The sequence below is a fragment of the Mobula hypostoma genome, chromosome 5 (genome assembly GCF_963921235.1).
Source record: "Mobula hypostoma chromosome 5, sMobHyp1.1, whole genome shotgun sequence".
Taxonomy (NCBI): Eukaryota; Metazoa; Chordata; class Chondrichthyes; order Myliobatiformes; family Myliobatidae; genus Mobula; species Mobula hypostoma.
In genome coordinates, this window is record NC_086101.1 from 108512674 (window position 1) to 108539898 (window position 27225).

The window sequence follows — 27225 nt, forward strand, 5'->3', positions numbered from 1 at the left end:
CCTTGTCCTGTATTTCCCCCGCTAAGGTAGAGCATTCCTATGAAACCTTTTGTGCCGAAATGGCGTAAAGCGAAGAAGCAATTACCATTAATTTATATGGGAAAAATTTTTGAGCGTTCTCAGACCCAAAAAATAACCTATCGGATCATACCAAATAACACATAAAACCTAAAATAGCACTAACATATAGTAAAAGCAGGAATGAATAGATAAATACACAGCCTATATAAAGTAGAAATAATGTATGTACAGTGTAGTTTCACTGAACAGAATCGCCAGAAACGATTTGTAGAAAAAAATCAGTACGTATACAGATGCGCACGTCATGTATGTACACATCACGCATGCGCACACCGGTGCCCACGCAAGGATTCATGGTCATGGTAGTCTTTTTCGGTGTAAACACAAGTGTCCCGTATTTGACTGCTACTCTTGTCCCTTATTTGGGAGTGAGAAAGTTTGCAACCCTAGTGATTGTGCAAGTGAAGTTATTCTGTTTGGTTTACGAACTTGATGGTTGAGGGGTAATTGTTTCTGAACCTGTTGGTATGAGTCCTGATGCTCCTGTACTACCTCCCTGATGGTGGCAGCGACAAGAGAGCTTGGCCTGGATGATGATGATGTTAAAAATCTGCACATTACAGTTAAAAATCTCTTCATTCTGATCATCCATCAATCTACCCTCCTTCATGACCTCTGACCCTTTTCTGAGCCCACTTCGCCTCCCTCCCCTCCCCTCCCCTCCTCTCAGGCAGGCATAAATTTCAGTGCTGTATTGAAGGAGATGGAAACTAGTTCCAAGTCACAGGTCAGAGTTCACTGGTTGGATACAACAGTCAGGTCCTCCCCGTGCCCATTTTAATACATACAGTATGTTCTAAGAATTGAATCATTGGTCTGGCCTGTGCAAAACCAAACCTTGCCCCCTGTTTTAAGCTTTGAAACAATTCAGCAAAGGATAATAAGCAAAGAGTAAAGTTATAGTGGTTACTTTAAAACAAACCAAAAGCACTGAGACACTGACACAAAGTTCTCAAAGTCAATTTGATCCTTTATTGAGAAACCAGCAAAGACAAACTATCTTGTAATGATAAAATGAATGAAACTAAGATAGCAAAATAATGAAATAAACAGTGTAGGTGTATAAAAACATTGTTTAAACAAAGTATAATCTAGAAGTATTTAAATGATAAAGAAAGCAAAGTAACTAAGTGAAAGCAATCAATGTAAAAATATCATTCCTGGCTGCCTCAAACTCTAACCAGACTGAAAACTGAACACAAGACAGCATGAATACATAACTATTCTCTTCACTTCTACCACTCCCCAACCCATGTAACAAATTATCCATAATAAGCGTGCAACACAAAATACAATACAGACAGAAAATAGATACATGGCTCCTCCAAAAGTGGCATTTAAAGCAAGTGCATAACTAATGGAGAAAGTAAAAGGTTTAAAAAGGATAGAAACAGAGGCAAAAACAAGTAACTCAGAGTAACGCACAAAATACTGGAGGAACTCGGCAGGTGAAATGGCATATATGAAGGAGAATAAACAACCGACATTGTGGACCGAACAACCTGTTCCTCTGCTGTACTGTTCTATGATCTATGTCCTGATAAAGAATCTTGGCCTGAAATAGGACATAGAAAACCTACAGCACAATGAAGCCCCTTCGGCCCACAAAGCTGTGCCGAACATGTCCTTACCTGAGAAATTACCTGGGGTTGCCCATAGCCCTCTATTTTTCTGAACTTCATATACCTGCCCAGGAGTCTCTTAAAAGACCCTATTTTCACCACCGTCACTGGCAGCCATTCCATGCACTCACCACTCAAAAACTTACCCCTGACATCTCCTCTGTACCTATTTCTAAGCACCTTAAAACTGTCCCCTCTCGTGCTAGCCAGTTGAGCCCTGGGGCCTCTGACTATCCACACGATCAGTGCCTCCCATCATCTTATACACCTCTATCAGGTCAGCTGTCATCCTCCGTCACTCCAAGAAAAAAAGGCACTCAACCTATTCTGATAAGGCATGCTCCCCAATCAAAATGTCGACTGTTTATTCCCCTCCAGAGATGCCACCACTCCTGCTGAGTTCCTTCAGCATTTTGTGTGTGTTGCTCTAGATTTCCAGCATCTGCAGACTCTGACGAAGGGTCTCGGCCTGAAACGTCGACTGCGCCTCTTCCTATAGATGCTGCTTGGCCTGCTGCGTTCACCAGCAACTTTGATGTATGTTGCTTGAATTTCCAGCATCTGCAGAATTCCTGTTATCTGCAGACTCTCTTGTGTTTGAGTGAACAGGAGTGCAGAGATCTTCAAAGTTCAAAGTAAACGGGATTATCAAACATGAGACTATCTGGCCTGATACAACAGTGGCCTCGGCCCAAAATGTCAACTGTTTATTCTTTTCCATAGATGCTGCCTGACCTGCTGAGTTCCTCCAGTATTTTGTGTGTGTTGCTTTATTATCAAAGTACATATATGTCACATTACAACCCTGGGATTCATTTTCCTGCAGGCATACTCAGCAGATGTGTAGAATAGTAACTATAACAAGATCAATGAAAGATCAACCAGAATGCAAAAGACAACAAACTGTGCAAATACAACTATAAACAAATAGCAATAAATAACAAGAATATGAGATAATGAGATAAAGAATCCTTAAAGTGAGATCATTGGTTATGGGAAACATCTCAAGGTGAGGCAAGTGAGTGTAGTTATCCTCTTTTATTCAAGAGCCTGATGGTTGAGGGGTAATAACTGTTCCTGAACCTGGTGGTATGAATCCTGAGGCTCTTGTACCTTCTACCTGATTGCAGCAGAGAGAAGAGAGTTTGGCCTAGGTGGGCATCCCTGATGATGGATGCTGCTTTCCTACGACTGTGTGTCATGTGCTGTGCTCTGTTTGGGAGGGCTTTACCCACGATGTGCTGGACCGAATCTACTACCTTTTGTAGGATTTTTCGTTCAAAGGCATTGGTGTTTCCATACCTGGCCATGATGTAGCCAGTTAATACACTCTCTACTGCACATCTGTTGAAGTTTCTATAGATCTTGAAGAATTGTAGGGCTGGCGGGAATTGTAGAAGTAGTGATGCGACCAGAAACAAGAGTAAAATTAATCGGAAGCCATTGAGATTTTTGTGATGATGGGTGTGAGAGAATCAGATGTGACTGAGAGCACAGGCTGTAGATATTTGATTTGTTACATGCTCAAGGAGATCTGTGTTTTTTTTATGAGAATGATGTAATGGTCTTTTGGAGGTCACCTTATGTGATTTTCCCGCCGATGTGAGGTCACATGATGACATGTGCTCCATGACTGTATAAGGGTCGACTCAGGTGACGCAGTGGGTTTTTAGTTTGTTGATTTCCAGGTAGAACGTGCTGTATCTCCATTTCTGTTGCGTGTTTGTTTTTGTGACAGTTTCATTTTTAAAACAGAATGTTGCGTTCTGTTGCAAGATACCATATTATAGGACTGGAAATTTTTGCTAGATATGTTGATTTATTCAATTCCAACAGTAGAAGGGAGAGTGAAGAATTTATAGAAGTTACAGGATCAAAGTGTTGAGAGGAGTCGGCATCATTTGGCAGTTTAATAAAGGATCGACCTTATTGAGTCTTCATTGGAGGAGTAGCTACCTGCATCGAGGATAACTCTTGCCAAAAAGAGCAAACAGTTCATGCAAAGCTGTGCTCTCTCTCTAAAGGAATTTAAGGTCAGTTGATTTAAACTGTTTATTTTCGGCATCGTGAATCCTGTGGACAGAACCAGCAGGAAAGTTGCGTCTGTGAAGAAATCCTTCTCCAGAGAAGTCTCTCCCAATTGAACGTGTAAATCTGTTGGACTTTCGAAGTTACGGCTTTAAGAACTATATCTGACTGTATCGCTTTAAGAACTGTTTTCACATTTAACGCTTTAAGAACCAGAGCCGAATGGCAAGTTGGTGAACGGCTGCATATCTGTTAACTTCCGGTTAAAGTTTTCCTGTTTTTTTCCTTATCATTTTTACGTGTTTAATAAATGTTTGGTTGTTTTTATATAACCTGTTTCGAGTGATATTCATTGTTGCCAGTTACATAACAGATTAACCTGGTGTTTATAGAAAGAGGAATTTCAAAGTGACTGAACTGAATGGCATTAAAATACTTGTCTAGAATAACAAAGGCACAATAAGGCTTATTAAGAGATGAATTGATGCAGAGACAGAGTTGAATGTTGTTAAGGAGGTGCTTGTAGTGATACAAATCTGCCGCTAAAGTTTCAATTAGTCTGTTTCGTTCTCAGACACATGCCAGAGAGTAATGAAGTCAGGAGATTCAGACTGAGGCTACGTCCACACTACGCCGGATAATTTTGAAAATGAAGCTTTTTCTCTTCGTTTTACCCTCCCGTCCACACTGAGCCGGAGTTTTCAGCCCCCGAAAACAGAGATTTTCGAAAACACTCTCCAGAGTGAATAAATCTGAAAATGCTTAATATCCGGCGTAGTGTGTACGGGGTAACCGGAGAGATTTTAAAACACTGTCTTGGCAACACCAGAACAACAATGCTTTTTTCTGCTTCTGCTTGGTACTGCGCAAGCTGTTATAACGCGCAGTCGGTGTGAATGGCGTGAGAGTTAAATTGTAAAGTGAGTTATTTTGACTATTTAAAAACGCTGTCATGACGTGCTGGAACAGATGTTCGTTGTTTTCTTGAATGCCACCACCTAACAATTTCAGAACAGACGGATGAGACTGAAGCCAGTTGACCCATAGCTTACTGAATAAATAAGTATACTCACTTTGCCCTGTTTTCTGTCCTTGCTTGTATGAAGGTGGTTTACCTATTTATGCAAGTACTTCTCTGACAATAAATGTGTAACAGCCTAATGTAACATTGTATGGAAATACAAGATAACGCTGATGCAGACGTTTTATACATTTAACAAGGTGCTTTATTAATGTAACAGAGTTAGTTTTTCAGTGTTCCTCGTCAGCTGGGTCATAATGTCCATGAACTCCCTGTTGGTTGCCTCCATACACTCCAGTATTTGTTTTTTTTTAAGTTTTAAGTCCTCCTGTGCGAGAACCAAGAGCAATTCCTTTAACGTTTCTACTCTGTAACTGGACAAACGTGCACGAAGTATATCGTTTCCTCTTTGCTTGTTTTCTGTGTGTCCTGCGCATGCCCAGTAGGAGGAGACTCGCCCAAATATCCGTCTAATGTGGACGAAGATATTTTGAAAAACGCTTAGTGTGGACGCCTGTCGTTTTTACTCGAAACCAGTGTTTTCAAAATTATCCTAAGGCTACGTCCACACTATGCCGGATAATTTTGAAAACAAAGCTTTTTCTCTTCGTTTTGACCCTCCGTCAACATTGAAATGGCGTTTTCACCCCCGAAAACGGAGCTTTTCTGAAACATTCTCCAGAGTATAAATATGAAAACGATTGTTGCGCATTGTAATGTGGATGGAGTAAACAGAGATATTTTAAAATGCTGTCATGACAACACCACAACAACAATGCTTTTTCTGCTTCTGCTTGGTACTGCGCAAGCACTGCCGAACGGCTGTTATAATGCGCAGTCGGTGTGAATGGCATGAGAGTTAGGCTACGTCCACACTACGCCGGATAATTTTGAAAACGCCGGTTTCGAGTAAAAACGACAGGCGTCCACACTAAGCGTTTTTCAAAATATCTTCGTCCACATTACTTGTACTTGCATAAATAGGTAAACCACCTTCATACAAGCAAGGACAGAAAACAGGGCAAAGTGAGTATACTTATTTATTCAGTAAGCTATGGGTCAAAGTATTTGGTGAGTACATTTCTAACCCTTCTGGCTTCAGTCTCGTTGCCGTCTGTTCTGAAATTGTCAGGTAGTTGCATTCAAGAAAACAATGAACATCTGGCACGTCATGACAGCGTTTTTAAATAGTCAAAAAAGCTCACTTTACAATCTAACTCTCACGCTGTTCACACCGACTGCGCGTTATAACAGCTTGCGCAGTACCAAGCAGAAGCAGAAAAAGCATTGTTGTTCTGGTGTTGTCATGACAGCGTTTTTAAATCTCTCTGTTTACCCCGTACACACTACAATGGATATTAGGCGTTTTCAGATTTATTCACTCTGGAGACCATTTCTGTAAATCTCCATTTTCGGGGGATGAAAACGCCGTTTCAGTGTGGACAGAAGGTCAAAACGAAGAGAAAAGCTTCGTTTTCAAAATTATCCGGCGTAGTGTGGACGTACCCTTAAGTTGTAAAGTGAGCTTTTTTGACTAGATCTCCTAAATTGATTTGAGTGAGTCTATCTTTAAAAATATTAATGTCAGAAATACTGTGCAGATCTGGCAGCAGAAGGTTCCACTCTCTTGTTGATCTTGGGTAGAGAACAGCTTCATGCGAGTGTTGTTTACTTTATTGTCTACGTTAATAGCTTGTTTGGAGTTAAACATCTCCACGTTCTCCACTGCTTTGTTGACTTTGTAGTCATTTGTAACTCGCAGAAACAGCTGCACTTCATTGTCTGTCTAAACGAAGAAGTCCGGTCTGCTTTTTCCAGTGGAGGTTTTCTTTGTGTTCCTCGAAGAAGTTGTTGAAAACTTTCTTTCGCTGTTATTGTTGGTACTCTAGTTTTTGACCAATGGAAATAGCACAACGCCGCAGTGGAAACGTAAATATTATACCATTTCCTCTTTGCTTGTTTTCTGTAGATGTGTCTGTGCATGCCCAGTAGGAGTAGATTCGCCCAAATATCCGTTTTAATGTGGACAGAGATATTTTGAAAAACACCTAGTGTGGACGCCTGTCGTTTTTACTCGAAACCGGCATTTTCAAAATTATCTGGTCTAGTGTGGACGTAGCTTGAGACGAAAGACTATGGTTCTGATTATCCTGATAATTACATCAGAAGTTTTTATACATAGAATATAGGGTACAGCACAGGTGTTTTGGCCCAGTACATCTGTGCTGAGCACAATGTAAAATTAAACTACAGGTTTCCCCCGCCATCCGAAGGTAGAGCTTTCCTATGAAATGGTTCGTAAGCTGAAATGTCGTAAAGCGAAGAAGCAATTACCATTTATTTATATGGGAAAATTTTGTGAGTGTTCGCAGACCCAAAAATAACCTACCAAATCATGCCAAATAACACATAAAACCTAAAATAACAGTAACGTATAGTAAAAGCGGGAATGATATGATAAATACACAACCTATATAAAGTAGAAATACTTTTCCACAATCATTACTGAACTGTTCTCTATAGCGAAAATCTCACGCAAGTGCCGTCGGCAGAAAATCTCACGCAAGCGCTGTTGGCAAGAACACTCTCTCCAGTAACCTTTAGGCTATGAAGCTGCCAAATCATACCAAATAACACATAAAAATACACAGCCAATATAAAGTAGAAATAATGTATGTACAGTGTAGTATCACTTAGGGGAATTGGGAAGATAGCTTGCTGAGCACACTGATGATGGTGTGTTAGACTGAGTCCTCGCAGGTTGGGATGGTGCAGTGGCCCCCACCCTCCAGGCCGCCGAGCGATACGTTGCCACGAAGCATGCAGGAATGCAGCGGTAGCCAGGAGGCACACAGCACATCCTTAAGAAAAAAGCCGAAATAAACAAGCTAATTAATTTGGTGCTGCCCGACACGTAATTGTCGGCCCAGATCAATACCGATTTCTGATTGCGTCGTCTCTGACCTGGGCTGACAATTACGTGTCGGCGGCACCTATTAATTAGCATGTTTATTTCAGCTTTTTTCTTAAAGATGTGCTGTGTGCCTCCTGGCTACTGTTGCATTCTCCATGAATCGGTATCTGTCCGTGGCCTGGGGGTTGGGGTGGTGGGACACTGGGGTGTCATCTCATCATCTGTTTCCATTAGAGCAGGCGGCTCATCTTCTCTTATGACTGCCTGCCTCGATGTTGAAGGTCGAGGTTCGTCGTCTGATGTGGAAGGCTTGCTTGACTGCTGAGCCTCGCGCATTTTTCTATCACACAGTTCTTTGTAGGGACTCAAACCATCCTGCAAATATCTCCTAAACCGACGTACCCTTTCAAAATTAAAGTCGTACTTTATCATTACTCATTTGGTTTCGATTGTTATCCTTTTTTCTTCCAATTGCATCAGCTCTTCATCTGTCAGTTCTTGATGCTAAAACCTCTTCAACATCATGTTCATCAGCTTCCACAAGCCAAACTCACGTTGTCCTTGCTTTGTTCACCACGATCAAAACGCTTAATTATATCTAGTTTTACGCCAAGTGTAACTAACACCCTTACAAGCTCTTTCAGGCTTTTCTGATACCTCAGAACTTATCTTGCAAACGGCTGCTCACAGGCACGTGTTTAAGCAGTGCTGGCGAGAATCCGGGGGAGAGTGGCTGCTAGGGGTGCGCGCTGCCTTTTATTGCGTGCGATTTTTTTGCACGGATTTTTTATCGCGTGCTGCTTTTTTTTCGTAACAGTGAAAATACCTTCTGAAAGCGAAAACAGGGTACTAATGTAGGTCTTTTGTAACAGTGAGGTTTCGTAAAGCGAACGTTTGAAAAGTGGGGGACACCTGTAATCCCTTCTGGCTGCATGAGATTCATACGAGCAAACCCCTCCCCCTCTGCATATTCATTTCTTTATCAAAAAGACCCTTAAGCACCATTGTTGTGTCTGCTTGTAGCTCCTCCCCTGGCAGCCCATTGCAGGTACCCACCACTTCCTGTAAGTTTAAAAACACTTGCCCTGCATATCTCCTGTCACCTTTTCCCTCTCACCTTCAGGTGTGAGGGTGAAGGTGCAACACCGTATATTCTATCTGGATAGCCTCCAACCTGATGGCATGAATATCAATTTCTCATTCCGGTTTTAAAAAAACATTTCTGTCCTTCTCTGCTCTTCTATTCGTCACTCTGGCCTTTACCTCTTCTCACCTGCCAATCACTACCCCTGGGTCCCCTCCTCTTTCCCTTTCTTGTACAGACCACTAATGTCTCCTATCAAATTCCTTCTTCTCTAGCTCCTTACCTTTCTCACCCTCCTGGCTTCACCCTATCACCTTCCCCTCCCCCACCTTTTTATTCTGGCATCTTCCCCTTCCTTCTCAGTCCTGAAGAAGGGCCTCAGTCTGAACTTTAGACTTTTTATTTATTTCCATAGATGCTGCTTGACCTGCTGAGTTCCTCCAATGTTTTGTGTGTGTATGTGTTACTCAGATCTCCCCTCAGCCTCTGACGCCCCAGAGTAAACAAAGTTGTCCAGCTTCTCTTTATATCTAATACCCTCTAATCGAGACATCCCGCTGACTTTCTTGCACTTTTTCCAAAGACTCCACATCCTTCCTGTCCTGGGATGCTGAACTGCACAAAATACTCTAAATATGACCTAACCAAAATTTTATATAGCTGCAACATGACTTCCTGACTCTTGTACTCAAAACCACAACTGATGAAGGCAAGCATACCATATGCTTTTTTAACCACATTATCTGCTTGACTTACACTCCCAGATCCCTCTCTACATCAGTGCTGTTAAGGGCCCTGTCATTAACTGGATACTTCCTCCTTACATTTGACCTTTCAAAGTACATAATTTCACACTTGTTTGGATTAAGTTCCATCTGTCATTTCTCATCAATATCTGTCTAATCTATACTCTGCCATAATCTTTGACAACTTTCTTCATTGCTTGCCATTTTTTTCTGTTATCTGCAAATGTACTTACTAGAGCCTATCACCTTTACTGGGCCACTGCCAGCAGGGGCTGCCTTATCGGCCCTGTGGATTCTGCAGACTTGTGGTTTTTACTACCCTGGGAGAGCATTCTTGTGTTGATGAATAGTAGGGACTATGGAAGTACTGAAGATAACAACAGCTGTCTGCATCCACTGAGCAATTCCATTGTACAAATCCAGTGGTCTTCTAACATGGATATAATCTTCCATTATATCTTCTAGGCAAAGACTCTTCTCTCCCAGAGTTGACATTCCTGTAGCTCTGTTTATTTTTAAAGGATGGGGTTGCTAACCCCATGTCGAACCTCCTCCTATCGCAGCTGGGCTTGCAACTGTCCATGGAGGAGCTTACTAACCAACCCAACTGCATTTTCATCCAAGTCACTATTATATATCAACAGATGTCACAACACTGATCCTGTTTGGGACATCATTGGTCACAGATATCCAGTCAGAATAACAACCTTCAACTTCTACCCTCTGTCTTTTATGGGCAAGCTAATTCTAAATCCAAACTGCAGATCTGATGAATCTTCACCTTCATCATCTGGATCAGCTTACCATGTGGACCTTGTAAATAGACAACATCCACTGCCCTACATCAATCACTTTTGACAATGTAGAGACAAAGGAGGTTCTGAGCTAGAGTTGGGTGTCTTTGGCATAAATCTGAGACCCAAGCTTTTCTGTGTGCACGTTCCAATACAGGTCAGAATCAGGTTTATTATCACCGATGTATGTCGTGAAATTTGATGTTTTGCAGCTTCATTACAGCACAATACATAAAAATTATTGTAAGTTGTAATAAGAATATATAAAAAATAAATAGTACCAAAAGAAAGACGGTATTGATGGGTTCATGGACCTTTCAGAATCAAAATCATGGCATAGGTCATGAAATTTGTTAACTTTGTGGCAGCAGTACGATGCAATACATGAAAAAAAGAATTACAGTAACTATATATATCAGATAGTTATGTTAAGAAAGTAGTCCAAAAACAAATAAAATTGTAGTGGTGGAGTTAGTGTTCATGGGTTCAATGCCCATTTATAAATCAGATGGCAGAGGGGAAGAAGCTGTTCCTGAGTCATTGTGTGTGTGTGTGTGTGTGTGTGTGTCTTCAGGCTTCTGTGCCTCCTTCCTGATGGTAACAATGACAAGAATTGTCCTGAGTGAAGAGCATCCTTAATAATGGACGTTGCCATTTTGAGCCACCGCTTCTTGAAGATGTCTTGGATACTACAGAGGCTAGTGCCCGTGATGGAGCTGTCTTAAGTTTACAACTCTCTGCAGTTTACTTCAATCCTGTGCAGTAGCTCCCTCCCCCCTACCAGACAGTGATGCAGCCAGCTAGAATGCTCTCCACGATATAGCTATAGAATTTTATGACTATTTTAGATGACATAAAAAAAACTCCTGAAACTCCCAATGAAATATATCCTCTGTTTTGCTGCTTTTACAGCTGCATTGATATGTTGGGACCAGGTTAGGTCCTCAGAGATATTGACAGCCAGGATCTTTCAAAAATCTGTTTCACTGTAGTAGGGTTAGCATGTTGCACTAAGGCAAGTCTTGCACTCTCTTGCTTATTCCAGGATTATCAGGGATATTTGTTATATCCATGTTAGAAGGCTGCTGGATTTGTATAATAGAATTGCTCAGTGGATGCAGGGAGCTGTTGACGTCTTCAGTACTGTGCTATAGGTTTTCTATGTTTCTATTAACACATGAGCTTCTGCAGATGGTGGAAATCCAGACTAACACATAGAAACCTCTGGAGGTACTCAGCAGGTCAGGCAACATCTATATGGAGCAGGGGTTCCCAACCTTTTTTATGACATTAACCGAAGGATCTGTGGACCCCAGGTTGAAAACCCCTGATGGAGAGGAATTAAAGAGTCAATGTCGCCAAACAATTGTACTTTCTGGTATCAATTGTTTGGCGACAATAAAGTATAAAGTACATTTTGGGACAGGACCCTTCATCAGGTCCCTACTATTCATCAGTGTCTTAACCTTATTAGTTCTCCCAAAATGCTTTTTCTCATATTTTACAGGATGAATCCCATTTTGCTATTGCTCTGTCTGTCATGTCAACTCATCAATGTTTCCATCGCCAGAAGTTCAAGTTTAAATTCAATTGTCATTCAGCTATATACATGTATACAGCTGAATGAAACAGCATTCCTCTGGGGCCAAGTTCAAAACAGTACCGACAGTCACACACAGCACATAGCACATACAGTTACAATAGCAGAAAAATATACTGTCATTTAAAAACAAATAGCCCAAGACCCTGAGTGGCATGGCCTGAAGGTTGATGGTAATGGGGTGTTCTCCTGGAGCCACGTTTCTGTAAGAATGAGCATGTTGCAGTTTCTCATCATGCTGTAGTGCTGTCGTAGATGAACACAATGCAGCCTGTCCACTTTGGTTACGGCATTATAAATGTTACATTTACACAATACATTGCTGATACCATATTTGGAATATTGTGTTCAATTTTGGTACCATATTATATGAAAGGTGCCATTAATCTGGATAGAGTGCAAAAAAGATGTCGGGATTTGTCACTCACATACACACGCGCGCACACACACACACACACACACACACACACACACACACACACACACACACACAATCATTCCCCCCCCCCCAAGGTAGAAGGAGTCAATTTTAGAAAACCTAGCACATTTATTTTTCAACATAGTCCCTTCTTACATTTACACACTTAGTTCAGCGGTCGTGGAGCATACGGATCTTCGACCTCCAGAAATTTATAACTTCTTGGCCTAAGGTAGAAGGAGATGAGGCATACAGCTCTTGTTACATGTACATGTAGTTCAACTCTTTCAGTGATTATGCAGAATGTTTGCAGTTAATAACTCATCTCCTTCTACCTTAGGCCACAAACTTATCAATCACCCCTGATGAGTTATTAACTGATGATGTATTAACTTCAAACTTTCTGCATAATCACTGAAAGAATTGAACTGCATGTGCATGTAACGAGAGCTGTATGACTCATCTCCTTCTACCTTAGGCCATGAACTTATGAATCACCCCTGCTGTGGGCACTTTCTGGAGGTCCAAGATCCGTATGCTCCACGACCACTGGACTAAGTGTGTAAATGTAGGAGGGGACTATGTTGGAAAATAAATGTGCTAGGTTTTCTAAAATTGATTCCTTCTACCTTAGGCCACGAACTTATCAATCACCCCTCGTATATAATTTATGTATGTGTGTGTGTATGCATATTAAATTGTTAAATTAAGATAAGTAGTGCAAAAAACTAAAATTTTAAAAAAATTAGTGAGGTAGTATTCGTGGGTTCAGTGCCCATTCAGGAATCGGATGGCAGAGGGGAAGAAGCAGTTCCTGAATCACTGAGTGTTTGCCCTCAGGATTCTATAGCTCCTTTCTGATAACAGCAATGAGAAAAGGGCATATTCTGGGTGGTGGGAAGCTGCTTTTCTGAGGCACCATTCCTTGGATACTACGGAGGTTAGTACTCGTGATAGAGCTGACTAATTTTAAAACTCTCTGCAGCTTGTGACAATCCTGTGCAGCAGCACCCCCCCCATACTACACGGTATAGGATCACAAGGGGCATAGACAGTATGAATGTATACAGTTGTCTTCCCAGAGATGGGGAAACAATTACTAGAGGGAACAGGTTTCAGCTGAGAGGAGAAAGATTTAATTGGTCATCCGGAGGGCAGACTTATGTGGAACAATCTGCCAGAGGAAGTGGTTGAGGCAGGTACAATAACAATATTAGACACTAGTAAGGAAAGGTTTAGAAGGATCTGAGTCAAAATTGGGCGGATAGGACAGCCTTAAAAGGGTATCTTGGCTGGCATGACCATTTGGACTGAAAGGCCTGCTTGGGAAGAAGAGAAGGGGTAAGAGGGGAATTAGAATGGGAATAGAAAAAGTGAGAAAGGGAAGGAGGAAGGGAGGGAAAAATTGCTGGGTTAGAGAAATCAATGTTTTAAGGGAACTTTGTTAGTGGATTTTCAGGGGAAACATTTCATTGAAAAATGACACTCTGTAGTATGAGATCTTCCCCTGCCCTGAGACCTTCCTCTGTTCTTTGCATTGCAGATAGTGAGATGCGTGCAGTATCAACGTAGGATCCGGAGGAACCGTCTCTCTAAGGACCAGCTCAGGAAGATTCCAGTCCATAAATTCAGCAAAGGTAGGAACACTGGGACACTGTCTGAAATAGCATTTCTCAGGAATGGAGAAATACAATAGAGGAAACAGCCAAGTAACTCATCAGAGGAGAGGAACTTGTGCTTGTTTCATTTGTGAATGAAAAAACAAATCTTGATTAATCCTAGACATAATGACCATGACCTTTGTAAGGAAGGGCAAGACAAACCTGGAGCCAGAATAGTGAAGGGTATGGCCGATTGATTTATGTTCTCTTTTCTGCCCTGAAGATTCCTTTTCCCTTTGCTCACTCTGGCTTGGGCCTGTCTCCATGGAGTTGGTCAGTTTGTACAACTTTGCATTACAGTGCAAGAGATGCATATTCCCACACAACTCTGTGAGCCTCAGTACTGTGTGTACGTATGTTAGGTAATGGCTACTTTGCTTAGTTGGCATCCAAACCCGCATTGTTTTCAGAGAGGGGAAGTCTTAAAAGGGATGAACGTTGAAGGTCTTGTTTGTAAATCCTTTAACTTGATTGCGTGATTCCACTTGAGCACCTTCTTGTGATCGTCCAGTTAATCTTAATAAACCATACAGAATCAGTATAAGAATGGGCTACTCAGTTGTTCCCCAGACTTTGGGTTTAAATGCCACTGAACATTTAAAAGCCTAATCAAATCAGTGTAAAGGCGTTGCATTAGACTGGGCAATGTAAGCCTCCTGGAGGAGGTTGCAGATGGTGTGTACTATGCTCTAGCAGGTCCACTTGCAGTCCCCATGTCCTTGTGTTAGAATAAATGAGCTTTGAGCCACAATAATACTGTAACACTTCGACAACATTCTACCCACATCCAGCCACATCTGTTTCCAGCGGGTCACCCACCTTTCTTGCAGGTGGGGAAGATTCCACTAATGACTAGCTTCTTAAGTTCAAGGGGATATTTGGTGCCAGCCTCCCCAGAGCATGTCAAAGCTAAATCCTCTGGTACTTTAGAAGGTCATAAGTTAGACCAGGATAGGCTACTGGTGATGTTCACTCCTAGGAGCTTGAAGCTCTCAAACCTCTCAACCTCAACAATGTTGATGTAGACAGGAGCATGTCATCCCTACCCTCCCTGAAGTCAAAAGACCAACTCCTTTGTTTTGCTGACAGTGAGGGAAGGATTCAGAGGCAACTTGAGAAGGAATTGGGTGGCTGGATCCTGGAAGTGAGTGATGAAGGCAAAGGCTTTCACAACATCTAAATACTTCGGTAAAACATGAATTGCTGTGATATAGAGGGCAACAGGTGGAATGCTACAAAAAAGATATACTTGATGGCCAACATCTACAGGCTGGGCTGTGAGGCCAGATATGGCTATCAGTGTGGAATTTCCGCTGATAGACTCCAGGCTGGAGGCAGAGCTCTTTGTCCCTCTGATTCATTGGTGCTTCTCAAGCCTCAGCTTTATGTTTTATGCCTTTCCAAAATCATGTCACCATTGACGAATATCATGTAACCATTTTGCAAGTCAAGTTCAAGTTTGTTGTCACGGGCACACATACCCAAGTCCTAAATGGCATGAAAAATTGGAATTGTCTTATTACTGTCACATGTAGCAAGGTAAAGTGAAAACGGAATGCAGAACAAAGTGTAACAGCTACAAAGAAAGCACACTGCATGTGGACATTAAGATGCAAGATCATAACAAGGTAGATCATGAGGCCAAGAATCCATCTTATTGTACTAGGGAACATTAAATATTCATAGTCATACGTTATTGATCCTGGGGGAAATTGGTTTTCGTTACAGTTGCACCATAAATAATTAAATATTAATGGAACCATAAATAGTTAAATAGTAATATGTAAATTATGCCAGGAAATAAGTCCAGGACCAGCCTATTGGCTCAGGGTGTCTGATCCTCCAAGAGAGGAGTTCCATGACGCTGTGTGTTGCATCTCGGTGGAATGAGTCTCTGGCTGACTGTACTCCTGTGCCCAATCAGTACATTATGTAGTGGATGGGAGACATTGTCCAAGATGGCATACAACTTGGACAGCATCTTCTTTTCAGACACCACAGTCAGAGAGTCCAGTTCCATCCCCACAACATCACTGGCCTTACGAATGAGTTTGTTGATTCTGTTGGTGTCTGCTACCCTTAGCCTGCTGCCCCAGCACACAACAGCAAACATGATAGCACAGGCCACCACAGACTCGTAGAACATCCTCAGCATTGTCCAGCTGATGTTAAAGGACCTCAGCCTCCTCAGGAAGTAGAGATGGCTCTGACCCTTCTTGTAGACAGCCTCAGTGTTCTTTGACCAGTCCAGTTTATTGTCAATTCGTATCCCCAGGTATTTATAATCCTCTACCATGTCCACACTGACCCCCTGGATGGAAACGGGTCACCGGTACCTTAGCTCTCCTCAGGTCTACCACCAGCTCCTTAGTCTTTTTCACATTAAGCTGCAGATAATTCTGCTCACACCATGTGACAAAGTTTCCTACCGTGGACCTGTACTCAGCCTCATCTCCCTTGCTGATGTATCCAACTATGGCAGGGTCATCAGAAAACTTCTGAAGATGACAAGACTTTGTGCAGTAGTTGAAGTCCGAGGTGTAAATGGTGAAGAGAAAGGGAGACAAGACAGTCCCCTGTGGAGCCCCAGTGCTGCTGATCACTCTGTCGGACGCACAGTGTTGCAAGCACGGGTACTGTGGTCTGCCAGTCAGGTAATCAAGAATCCATGACGCCAGGAAAGCATCCACCTGCATCACTGTCAGCTTCTCCCCCAGCAGAGCAGGGCGGATGGTGTTGAACGCACTGGAGAAGTCAAAAAACATGACCCTCACAGTGCTCGCTGGCTTGTCCAGGTGGGCGTAGACACGGTTCAGCAGGTAGACTTAACTCCTAGTCGGGGCTGGTAGGGGAACTGGAGGGGATCTAAATGTGGCCTGACCAGAGGCTGGAACAGCTCCAGAACAAGTCTGTCCAGGGTCTTCGTGATGTGGGAGGTCAATGCCACCGGTCTGTAGTCATTGAGGCCGCTGGGGCGCGCGTCTTCGGCACAGGGACGAGGCAGGACGTCTTCCACAGCACAGGAACCCTCCGGAGACTGAGGCTCAGGTTGAAGACATGACGAAGTACTCCACATAGCTGAGGGGCCCAGGCTTTGAGCACCCTGGTACTGACACCATCCAGACCTGCAGCCTTGCTTGGGTTGAGGTGCTTCAGCTGTCTTCTCACCTGTTCAGCTGTGAAGCCCACCATGGTGGTTTCGTGTGGGGAAGGGGTATAGTCATGAGAGCAGGGTGGGGGACTGTGAGGAGGGGTAGGGGGGGAGAGTGGAACATGTGTTGGTTGGGGGCTGACAACAGATGACTCGTGGGGAATGGGCAGTGGCCACAATATCAAATCTATTAAAGAACATGTTAAGTTCGTTGGCCCTGTCCACACTGCCTTCAGCTCCTCTGTTGCTAGTTTGCCGGAACCCAGTGATGGTCCTCATCCCCCTCCAGACCTCTCTCATGTTGTTCTGCTGGAGTTTCCACTCAAGTTTCCTCCTGTACCTGTCTTTAGCCTCCCTGATCCTGGCTTTCAGGTCCCTCTGTATTGCCCTCAGCTCCTCCGTACTCTCATCTCTAAGCACCCTCTTTTTAGCGTTCAGGATGTCCTTAATGTCCTTTGTTACCCGAGGCTTGTTATTTGAATAACAAAGGACAGTTCTTGTCGGAACATTGCAGTCCACACAGAAGTTGATGTAATCAGTGATGCACTCTGTGAGCCCATCAATATCCTCTCCATGAGGCTTATATGTGGGCACTTAAGGAAGCTAATCTCATGTGTATCTCAGAGACCTGGCTTGATGATATGGCTGCAAACTCAGAACTTTTTCTGGATGGTTTTGGAGTACCGCCTTAATTAGACCGTGATTATAACAAAAGTGGTAAAAATCACAGAGGTGGTTTATGTGTACATATACAGGAAGCTTGGTGCAAAACTGTCAAGGTCAGAGAGACAGACTGCTCACCAGATGTTGTACTGCTGGCCACTACTGTTAGACCAAGAATAGAGAATTTGGCCAGCTGAATTGTGTTACGGTTTATATTCCACCTTCCACAAACACCATTCGCTCGGCAGAGGAAGTTGCTGCATGCATGCAACACGTAGAGAATTAAATAAAGTTCTGCCCACATACCAACAATATATATCGTGTGCCACAGGAGGCGACAAGACATGAATTTAAATAACAGTTATCTAGCATACAGTAAACCCCCACTATGCACAACCGACCACAACATCATTCATCCAGCGTCCGCCTGCCAAACAATACTTCAAAGGGAATGCACGGCTAAAAAACTATGGAATAAAGAATCTGTGGAAACTCTACTGGACTGCTATGAATGCGCTGACCGGAAGCAGCCTAGAGGAGACTACTGACATTGTCACTGACTATACACTTTTCTGTGAAGACATAATCATACTCAAAAAAAACTGTCAAAGTATTTCTAATAAAAAAAACCTTGAATCACAAAGAATCTGAAAAACACACTTAACCTGAAGAAAAGAGCATTTATCCCTGGCAACAGGATGGAGGCTTAACTCATTCAGGTGAGGCTGTACAAAGAAAGGGTCTACAAAGAGAAAGTGGAAAAGCTCTTCCAAGAGGGCAAAGCTAGAGATACCTGGAAAGGTTTCAAAACAATGGCTGGCCTCTGGTAATCACTGGCCTCCATCCTACCTAAGTTGAGAGGAATGTGTAGAGTTTGCAGAAGGACTGAACAGCCTTTACTGCAGGTTTGATCAGTACATCTTCACACTGGAGATGGAAAAGTGCTCCATTCTTCTATCAGATACAGTTAGCAGCACCAATTTAGAGTTTCATCCGAGAGAGGTGGAGAGAGTACTCAGGAGAACAAACCCCAGTAAAGCACCAGGTCCAGACAACATCAGTGGATGGTTACTGAAACTCTGCTGTTAACAACTGTCAGAGATTTTCTGTCAACTCTTCAACCGCTCTATCTGAACATTCCATACCAGCCATTTGGAAAACAGCCATCATATGCCCAATTCCCAAGAAAAGCAATCCCACCTGCGATCATGGCTACCATCCTGTAGCTCTATCATCGCTGGTAATGAAGTCCTCCTACCACAGCTACAGGTGATGGTAAGTGTGCTCGCTGACCCACTCCAGGTTGCTTATAGGCCGAAAAGACATGTGGATGATGCAGTACGAATGTTACTCCACCATACCTACGCACACCTGGAGGGGCCAGATCATTTATTAGCATGTTGTTTGTGGACTTCTCCAGTGTGTTTAACACCATGCAACCCCATCTCATGGGACACCAACTTCACCAAATGAATATAAACCTCCACCTCATACTCCTCATCATCTCCTTCTTCATAGGCAGACATCAAAAGGAGAGATATAATGGTTATATGAGCACTAACAGGCAAATATCAGCTGGAGCACCACAGGGCTTGGTGATCTCACCAGTCTTCTTCACACTGCAGAACAGACAACTGCAGAAGCTCACACCCAGGCATGCAGTACTTCAAGCACTCAGATAACACAGTCATCATCGACACTACCAACTCTGATGACAGCATCAATGAGGAAATCAATACATTTGCTAGAAGGTGCACAAACAACTATCTGGACCTGAACCCTAGTAAAACTAAGGAAATAATAGTGGACTTTAGAAAACAACAGTACACATTCCCAACCCTGGAAATAAGTGGCCAGTCGATAGAGCGTGTTGGAGAATACAAGTACCTTAGCACAGCTGTAGATAACAAAATTACCTTTAAGACCAATGGTGAGTTGATACTCTGCATGTGCCAACAACGGCCATTTTTACTTAGGAAGATGTGGAAACTTCAGGTCCTGCTGTCGATTCTCCAGACATTTTATAAATGCTTCATTGAATCAGTGGTAACCTCCAACATCGCGGCATGGTTCGGAGCAGTGAACACTTGCCAACCTCAGCCCACTACACAGAAATGTCAGAGTAAGTAGTAAAATCATTGGCCAGGAACAAGAATCACTCAGCAACATCCAAAAGAAACAGACAATAAAGAAGGCTTAACAAATAGTAGAGGACGTTACACAGACACTTCACACATGCTACGCTCACATGCCATCTGGACGCCACTACTGGTCCCTGGCCATCTGCACCAGAAGAGCCTTATCCAGTTTTGTGCCTTTCTCCATTCACCTCCTCAATACCCAATTTTGAATATATAGTATGCATAGCACATTTGACAGTAAAAACAGTCAGTTCTATTATGTGTTTATATTTTAGTTACAGTTTAAATTACATGTATTAAGTCTTAGTATTTATTATCTGTTGTGAATATTTTATATTGTGTTTAGCTATATGTAGTATGGTGTTGTGTATCTTAAGCTCTGTATGTTGCCCTTACCGCTGCACAAATGAAGTGAATTGAACTGAATAGGGAACCATTAAATAGTCTTATAATAGCAGGGTAGAAGCTGTCCTTGAGCCCGGAGGTACATACTTCCAGGCTTTTGTATCTTGTGGCGGGGTTGGAAGAGAGAAGGTTGGCATTGGAAGGGTCTTTAATCATACTGGCTACTTTTTGGAAGTAGTGAGAAGTGTAGACAGAGTCTATAGAGGGGAGGCTAGTTTCTGTGATGCGCTGAGCTGGGCCCTTAACTCTCTGCAGTTTCTTGTCACAGGCCGAGCGGTTGCCGTACCAAGCCAGGATGCACCCAGGGTGCTTTCTGTGGTGCATCGATAAAAATTGGTAAGAGTTACCTAATTTCTTTAGCCTCCCTAGGAAGTAGAGGCGTTGGTGAGCTTTCTTGACCATGGCGTCAATATGGTTGGACCAGGACATACTGTTGGAGATATCCACTCCGAGGAACTTGATGCTCTCAACCTCAGTACCATTGATGTAAACAGCAGCATGTGCATCACCCCCTTCTTGAAGTTGGTGTCCAGCCATTTTTTGGTGACATTGAAGGAAAGGTTGTTGTCCTGACACCATTTCACTAAGCTCTCGATCTCCTTTCTGTACTCTGACTCATTACTTGAGATGGCCCATTTCAGTGGTATCATGTGCCAACTTGTAGATGGAATTAGAGCAGAGTCTGGCCACAAGTTCATGGGCGTACAGGGAGTAGAGTAGGGAGTTGAGGACAAAGCCTTGTGCAGCACCAGTGTTGAGAATAATTGTGTGAAGTTGCCGCTGCCTGTCTTTACTGTTTGAAGTCGGTAGGCCAGAAAGTCAAGAATCCAGTTGCAAAGGGAAATGTTAACTTCCAGTTCCTGTTTGAAGATGAGTTTGCTTGGAATTATTGTATTAAAGGCAGACCTGGAGTCAATAAACAATAGTCTGATTATAGGTGCCTTTACTGTCCAGATCTTCCAGAGAGGAATGTAGGGCCAGGGAAATGGCATCTGCTGTAGATGTGGGTGAATTGCAGTGAGTTAAAAGCTGGAGCTGATGCATGCCATGAGGCACTCCATGATGGATGTCAGAACCACTGGGCAGTAGTCATTAAGGCATATTACCTTATTTTTCTTGGGTACTGGCACGATAGTGGTCTTCTTAATGCAGGTGGGAACCTCAGATTGTTCTTTGCAGCACAATGTATTATGGGGCACCATGGTAGTGTAGTGTTAGAGCTATGCTTTTACAACTCAGGGCCAGCCTTCTGTAAGGAGTTTGTACATTCTCCCTATTCAGAGGAAGTTTATTTATATCACTCAAGGTACGTATACATGTATATGTCACCATGTACAACTCTGAGATTTATTTACTGAGATACAGCGCAGAATAGGCCCTTCCAGCCCTTCCATTTAATCCGAGCCTAATCACGGGACAATTTACAGTGTCCAATTAACCTACCAACAGGTAGGTCTTTGGACTGTGGGAGGAAACTAGAGCACCCTGAGGAAACCCACACGGTTACGAGAAAACGTGCAAACTCCTTGCAGGCAGAGGCAGGAATTGAATGTGGGTCACTAGTACTGTAAAGCATTGTGCAAACCATTATGCTACTGTACCACCACAAGATTCATCTTCTTTGGGCATTCACAGTACCTACAAGAAACACAATAGAATCAATGAAAGACCACACCCAACAGGGTGGACAAACACCCAGCGTGCAAAAGACAACAAACTGAAAATACAAAAAGAAAAAAAATAATAAATAAGCAATAGATATTGAGAACATGAGATGAAGAGTCCTGGAAAGTGAATCCATAGGTTGTGGGAACAGTTATTAATGGGATGAGTGAACTTGAGTGGAGTTATCCTCTCTAGTTCAAAAGCCTGATGGTGTGGGTCCTGAGGCTCCTGTACCTTCCTCCTGATGGTAGCATTGCCTGGATGGTGGGGGGTGGCGGGGAGGTGCTTGATGATAGATCTTTCCCGCAACATCACTCCTTGCAGATGTACTCAGTAGGGTGCAGAGCTTTATCTGTGATAGACTGGGCTGTATCCACCACTTTTTGTAGGTTTTTTCATTCTAAAGCATCGGTGTTTCCATACCTGGTTGTGATGCAACCTTTTTTCATTCTAAAGCATCGGTGTTTCCATACCTGGTTATGATGCAACCGGTCAATATATTCTGCATCGCACGACTATAGATATTTGTCAAAGTTCTAAGTGACATGCTGAATCTTCATAAACTTCAAAGAAAGTAGAGGCGCTGCCGTGCTTTCCTCATAATGACTGGACCCAGGATAGATAATCTGAAATAATAACACTAAGGAATTTAAAGTTGCTGACTCTCTCCACTTCCGATCTCATGAAGAGGACTGGCTCATGGACCTCTGGTTTTCTCCTCCTGAAGTTAAACTCTTTGGTTTTGCTAACATTCAGAGAGAGGATGTTGAGGTGGCACCATTCGGCCAGATTTTCAGTCTCCCTTCTTAATGCTGATAGGTCACCACCTTTGATGAAGCCAATGACAGCGGTGTCATCAGCAAACTTAAATATGGCTTTGGAGTTACATTTGTCATTACAGTCATAACTATAAAGCAATTAGGTCAGGGGCCGAGGCACACAGCCTTTTGAGTGCATGGGTTTCCTTCCAGATTCCAAAGATGTACTGGTTAGTAGGTTAATTGGTCGTTATAAATTGTCCTGTGGTTAGGGTGGGGTTAAACAGTAGGTTGCAAGGCAACACAGCTCGTTGGGGTGGAGGGGTCTGTTCTGTGCTGTATCTGTAAATATGTATATAAAGAAAATAAATTACAAGCATGGCAAACATAAGTTAACAAACTTAAATGAATATAAATTATGCAACTTACACGGGAAAATAGACAAACATTTCAATATTAATTTAAGTACAAAGAAATGAAGTCCTAGGTCGAATTAGGATTTTTTGTGTTAGTTCAAGACTTTCTGGCAGTGCAGAAGAAGATGTTGTTGAACTTTGAGGTTGGATCTTCAGTCTCCTATACCTCCTGCCTGATGGTAGCAATGAGAAGAGCGCACAGCCCTGATGATAGGAGGGTTGGGTCCTAGTTGATGGATGTCACTTTCCTGAGACATCATATCTTGTGCACATTCTTGATGGGTGGGAAGAGCTGTGCCCATGGTGGAACTGGCAGAGTCCATCACTCTGTCAGCTGCTGCTTCCGGCGCATTGGATTTTCCATGCCAGGTGTGATGGAACCAGTCAGAATGCTTTCCTCCTGGGATGGCAGAGTTCAATACTTAGTCTGCACTGAGGATTTCAGTTTGACTTTTCTCCTGTACAGAGTGAAATTCAGAAAATAAGTTCCTCTGTCCTTTTCCCTCCACTGATGCTGCCTGAGCTGCTGGTCTTCTCCAGCACTTTGTATGTTACTCCACAGTATGAACGGTAAGGATTTAAATTTACCCAGTGATTTAACAGTAGATCTCGTGAGAGAATGCTATTAGAGCTGTCAGTAGGTGGAGCTCCTGTCCTGAGTAAGGCAATCCAATCAGCCACATTAGAACTTCTACACGAGGAAATCTGCAGATACTGGAAATTCAAGCAACACACACAAAATGCTGGTGGAACACAGCAGGCCAGACAGCATCCATAGGAAGAAGCACAGTTGACGTTTTGGGCTGAGACCCTTCGTCAGGACTAACTGAAAGAAGAGATCGTAAGAGATTTGAGAGAGGGAGGGGAGATCTGAAATAATAGGAGAAGGCAGGAGGGGGAGGGATAAAGCTAAGAGTTGGAAAGTTGATTGGCAAAAGGGATACAAGGCTGGAGAAGGGAGAGGATCATGGGACGGGAGGCCTAGGGAGAAAGAAAGCGGGAGGGGAGCACCAGAGGAAGATGGAGAGCAGGCAAGGAGTTATTGTGAGAGGGACAAAGAGAGATAGAGAAAAAAAAGGAGGTAAGAAGGGGAGGAGGGGCATTAATGGAAGATGGAGAAGTCAATGTTCATGCCACCCAGTTGGAGGCTACCCAGACGTAAATACAAAGTGTTGTTCCCCAACCTGAGTTTGGCTTCATCTTGACGGTAGAGGAGACCATGGGTAGACATATCAGAATGGGAATGGGACATGGAATTAAAATGTGAGGCCACTGAGAGATCCTGCCTTCTCTGGTGGACAGAGCGTCGGTGTTCAGTGAGACTGTCTCCCAGTCTGTGTCGGGTCTCACCAATATATAGAAGGCCGCACCAGGAACACTGGATGCAGTATATCACACCAGCCGACTCACAGGTGAAGTGTCGCCTCACCTGGAAGGACTGTCTGGGGCCCTGAATGGTGGTGAGGGAGGAACTTCTTATAGTCAACGGCTTTATTCTATACAGTAAATATTCCTCATAGACCTGTAGAGAAGACACTGGCATGTTTTTCTTGAGGTCCTTTTTTCTAGTCATCCTGACCATACTAGTTTTGGTTCGTATCTGAGCCCAGTGGAAATTTGTGTATGAAACTCACAAGATGAACGTCAGTCAGCACGTTGTTCAGCAGTGGGAAAATTGTGGCTGAGCCTGTTTTCACCCAGGGCTCTTCCAAGCCTGTTACACCCACCCCACCCCCCCACCCACATAGCACTTCTGTTATCCACATCTTGTGGGAAAGGACTGAATATGGAATAAACGTTTAGGTTATTAATCATATCATGGTTTAAAGCATCCTATAAAATGTGATACTGTTTATTATTTAAAAATTATTGATTTACTGGTGTGCTAGACATTATAAGTCTCCCATATATTTTTGGTGCTAGTTTCAGCTACATGGGCCTGAGTCTGAAACGTAATCTCATGTGGTAATTGCACTGGTCCTAATTTAAACAAGTGAGAGAAACTAATGCACATATAAATTAAGTCCCAGTTCTTGGGTAAAGGAGTTGCCTGTCCATTTGTCCATTATTGAAGCAGAAAAAATCAACAGCATCTCTGGGGAAACCACCACTCTCTGTGTACAAAAACTCGTCTCTCACATCTCCTTTGAAATTACACCCTCTTATCTTCAATGGACGCCCTCTGGTATTAGACATTTCAACCCTGGGAGAAAGATGCTGCCTGCTCTATCTATGCCTCTCATAATCCTATAAACCTCTATCAGATCTCCCCTCATCTCCACTGCTCTAGAGAAAAGTTTGTCTAATCTTGTCTAACGTTTTGTTATAGCACATGCCCTCTAATCCAGGCAACATCCTGGTAAACCTCTTTAGCACCCTCTCCAAAGGGGCGACATCCTTCCTATACAGGGCAACCAGAACTGTACACAATACTCCAGAAGCAGCCTAACCAGAGTTTTATAAAGCAGCAACGTAACTTCCTGACTTTTGAACTCAATGACTTGACTAATAAGGGCAAGCATGCCGTGTGTCTTCTTTAGCAAACTGTGTAGCCACTTTCCATGAGCTATGAACTTGGACCCAAAGATCCCTCTGCTCTTCAACACTGAGTGTTGTTGAAAATCTAAGGAGACGAAAGTACAAGAGCATAGTTCCTTGAAAGTGACAGTACGGATAGACAGGGTGATGAAGAAGGCAATTACCATGCTTGCCGTCATCCGCCTTGGCATTGGTTACAGTACTTGGGGTACCGTGTAACAGTTGTACTAAATGTTAGTGAGCCAGTGGCTGGAATATCATGTGCAATTCAGCTAGCCCAGTAAGTTAGAGCGGGTGCAGAAAAGACTTGCATACAACTCTAAAGTGAACTGAAGAGCTTGAGTTATAAGGAGGGACTGGATAAGCTGGGACGTTTTCCCCTGGAGTGAAGGAGGCTGCGGGTGGCCTTAAAGAGGTTTCTAAACTCATGAGGGGGCAGAGATAGAATAGATAACCAGTCTAATCCCCAGGATAGCGGAATCTAAAACTAGAGGGTATAGATTTCAGCTGAGAGGGGAAAGGTTTAAAGGGGATTTGAGGAAGAGGATGGTGGGTATGTGGAACGAGCTGCTAGGAGAAGCAGTAGAGGTGGGTACAGTTACAATGTATAAATGGCACTTGCACAGGTACATGGATGGGAAAGGTTTAGAGCAGAAGTTCCCAGCCTTTACGCCATGTATCCCTACCATCCCTACTTGCTACTCCGTGATGTTTGCTCCGCTCTTCGCTACACTAAGGTTGAATCTGTGGGCCCGCACAGGACTTCATGTCCGAGTGCTGTGTAATGTTTTACTCTGCTGTGTGATGAACTGAGGCTGTGACCCTGCTCCAGACTTCGTGTCTGAGGGTTCTGTGATGTTTTACTCCACTGTGTGGTGAACTGAGGCTGTGTCCTGCTCACCACGGGTGAATTTATTATGGGGAACAAGGAAATGGCAGACGAGTTGAACAGGTACTTTGGATCTGTCTTCACGAGGGAAGACACAAACAATCTCCCAGATATAATAGTGGCCAAAGGACCTAGGGTAATGGATGAACTGAAGGAAATTTATATTAGACAGGAAATGGTGTTGGATAGACTGTTGGGTCTGAAGGCTGATAAGTCCCTGGGACCTGCTGGTCTGCATCCCAGGGTACTTAAGGAGGTGGCTTTAGAAATTGTGGACACATTGGTAATCATTTTCCAATGTTCTATATATTCATTTTCCAATGTTCTATATATTCAGGATCAGTTCCTGTGGATTGGAGGGTGGCTAATGTTGTCCCTCTCTTCAAGAAGGGAGGAAGAGAGAAAACAAGGAATTATAGACCGTTTAGCCTGACGTTGGTGGTGGGAAAGATGCTGGAGTCAATTATAAAAGATGAAATTACGACACATCTGGATAGCAGTAACAGGATCGGTCCGAGTCAGCATGGATTTACGAAGGGGAAATTGTGCTTGACTAATCTTCTGGAATTTTTTGAGGATGTAACTATGAAAATGGACAAGGGAGAGCCAGTGGACGTAGTGTACCTGGAC

The 27225-nt window shown here is 43.1% G+C and overlaps 1 protein-coding gene across 2 annotated transcripts in view; it reads left to right on the forward strand.

Annotated features, from left to right (window-relative positions):
* The window catches only part of LOC134346902 (E3 ubiquitin-protein ligase RNF167-like), a 184760-nt gene that overhangs the window by 71420 nt on the left and 86115 nt on the right, over positions 1-27225 (forward strand). For both annotated transcript variants that reach the window (XM_063048736.1, XM_063048737.1), the window contains exon 9: positions 13852-13945. In XM_063048736.1, coding sequence (XP_062904806.1) covers positions 13852-13945 — 94 coding nt within the window. The remainder of the gene's footprint in view (positions 1-13851; positions 13946-27225) is intronic.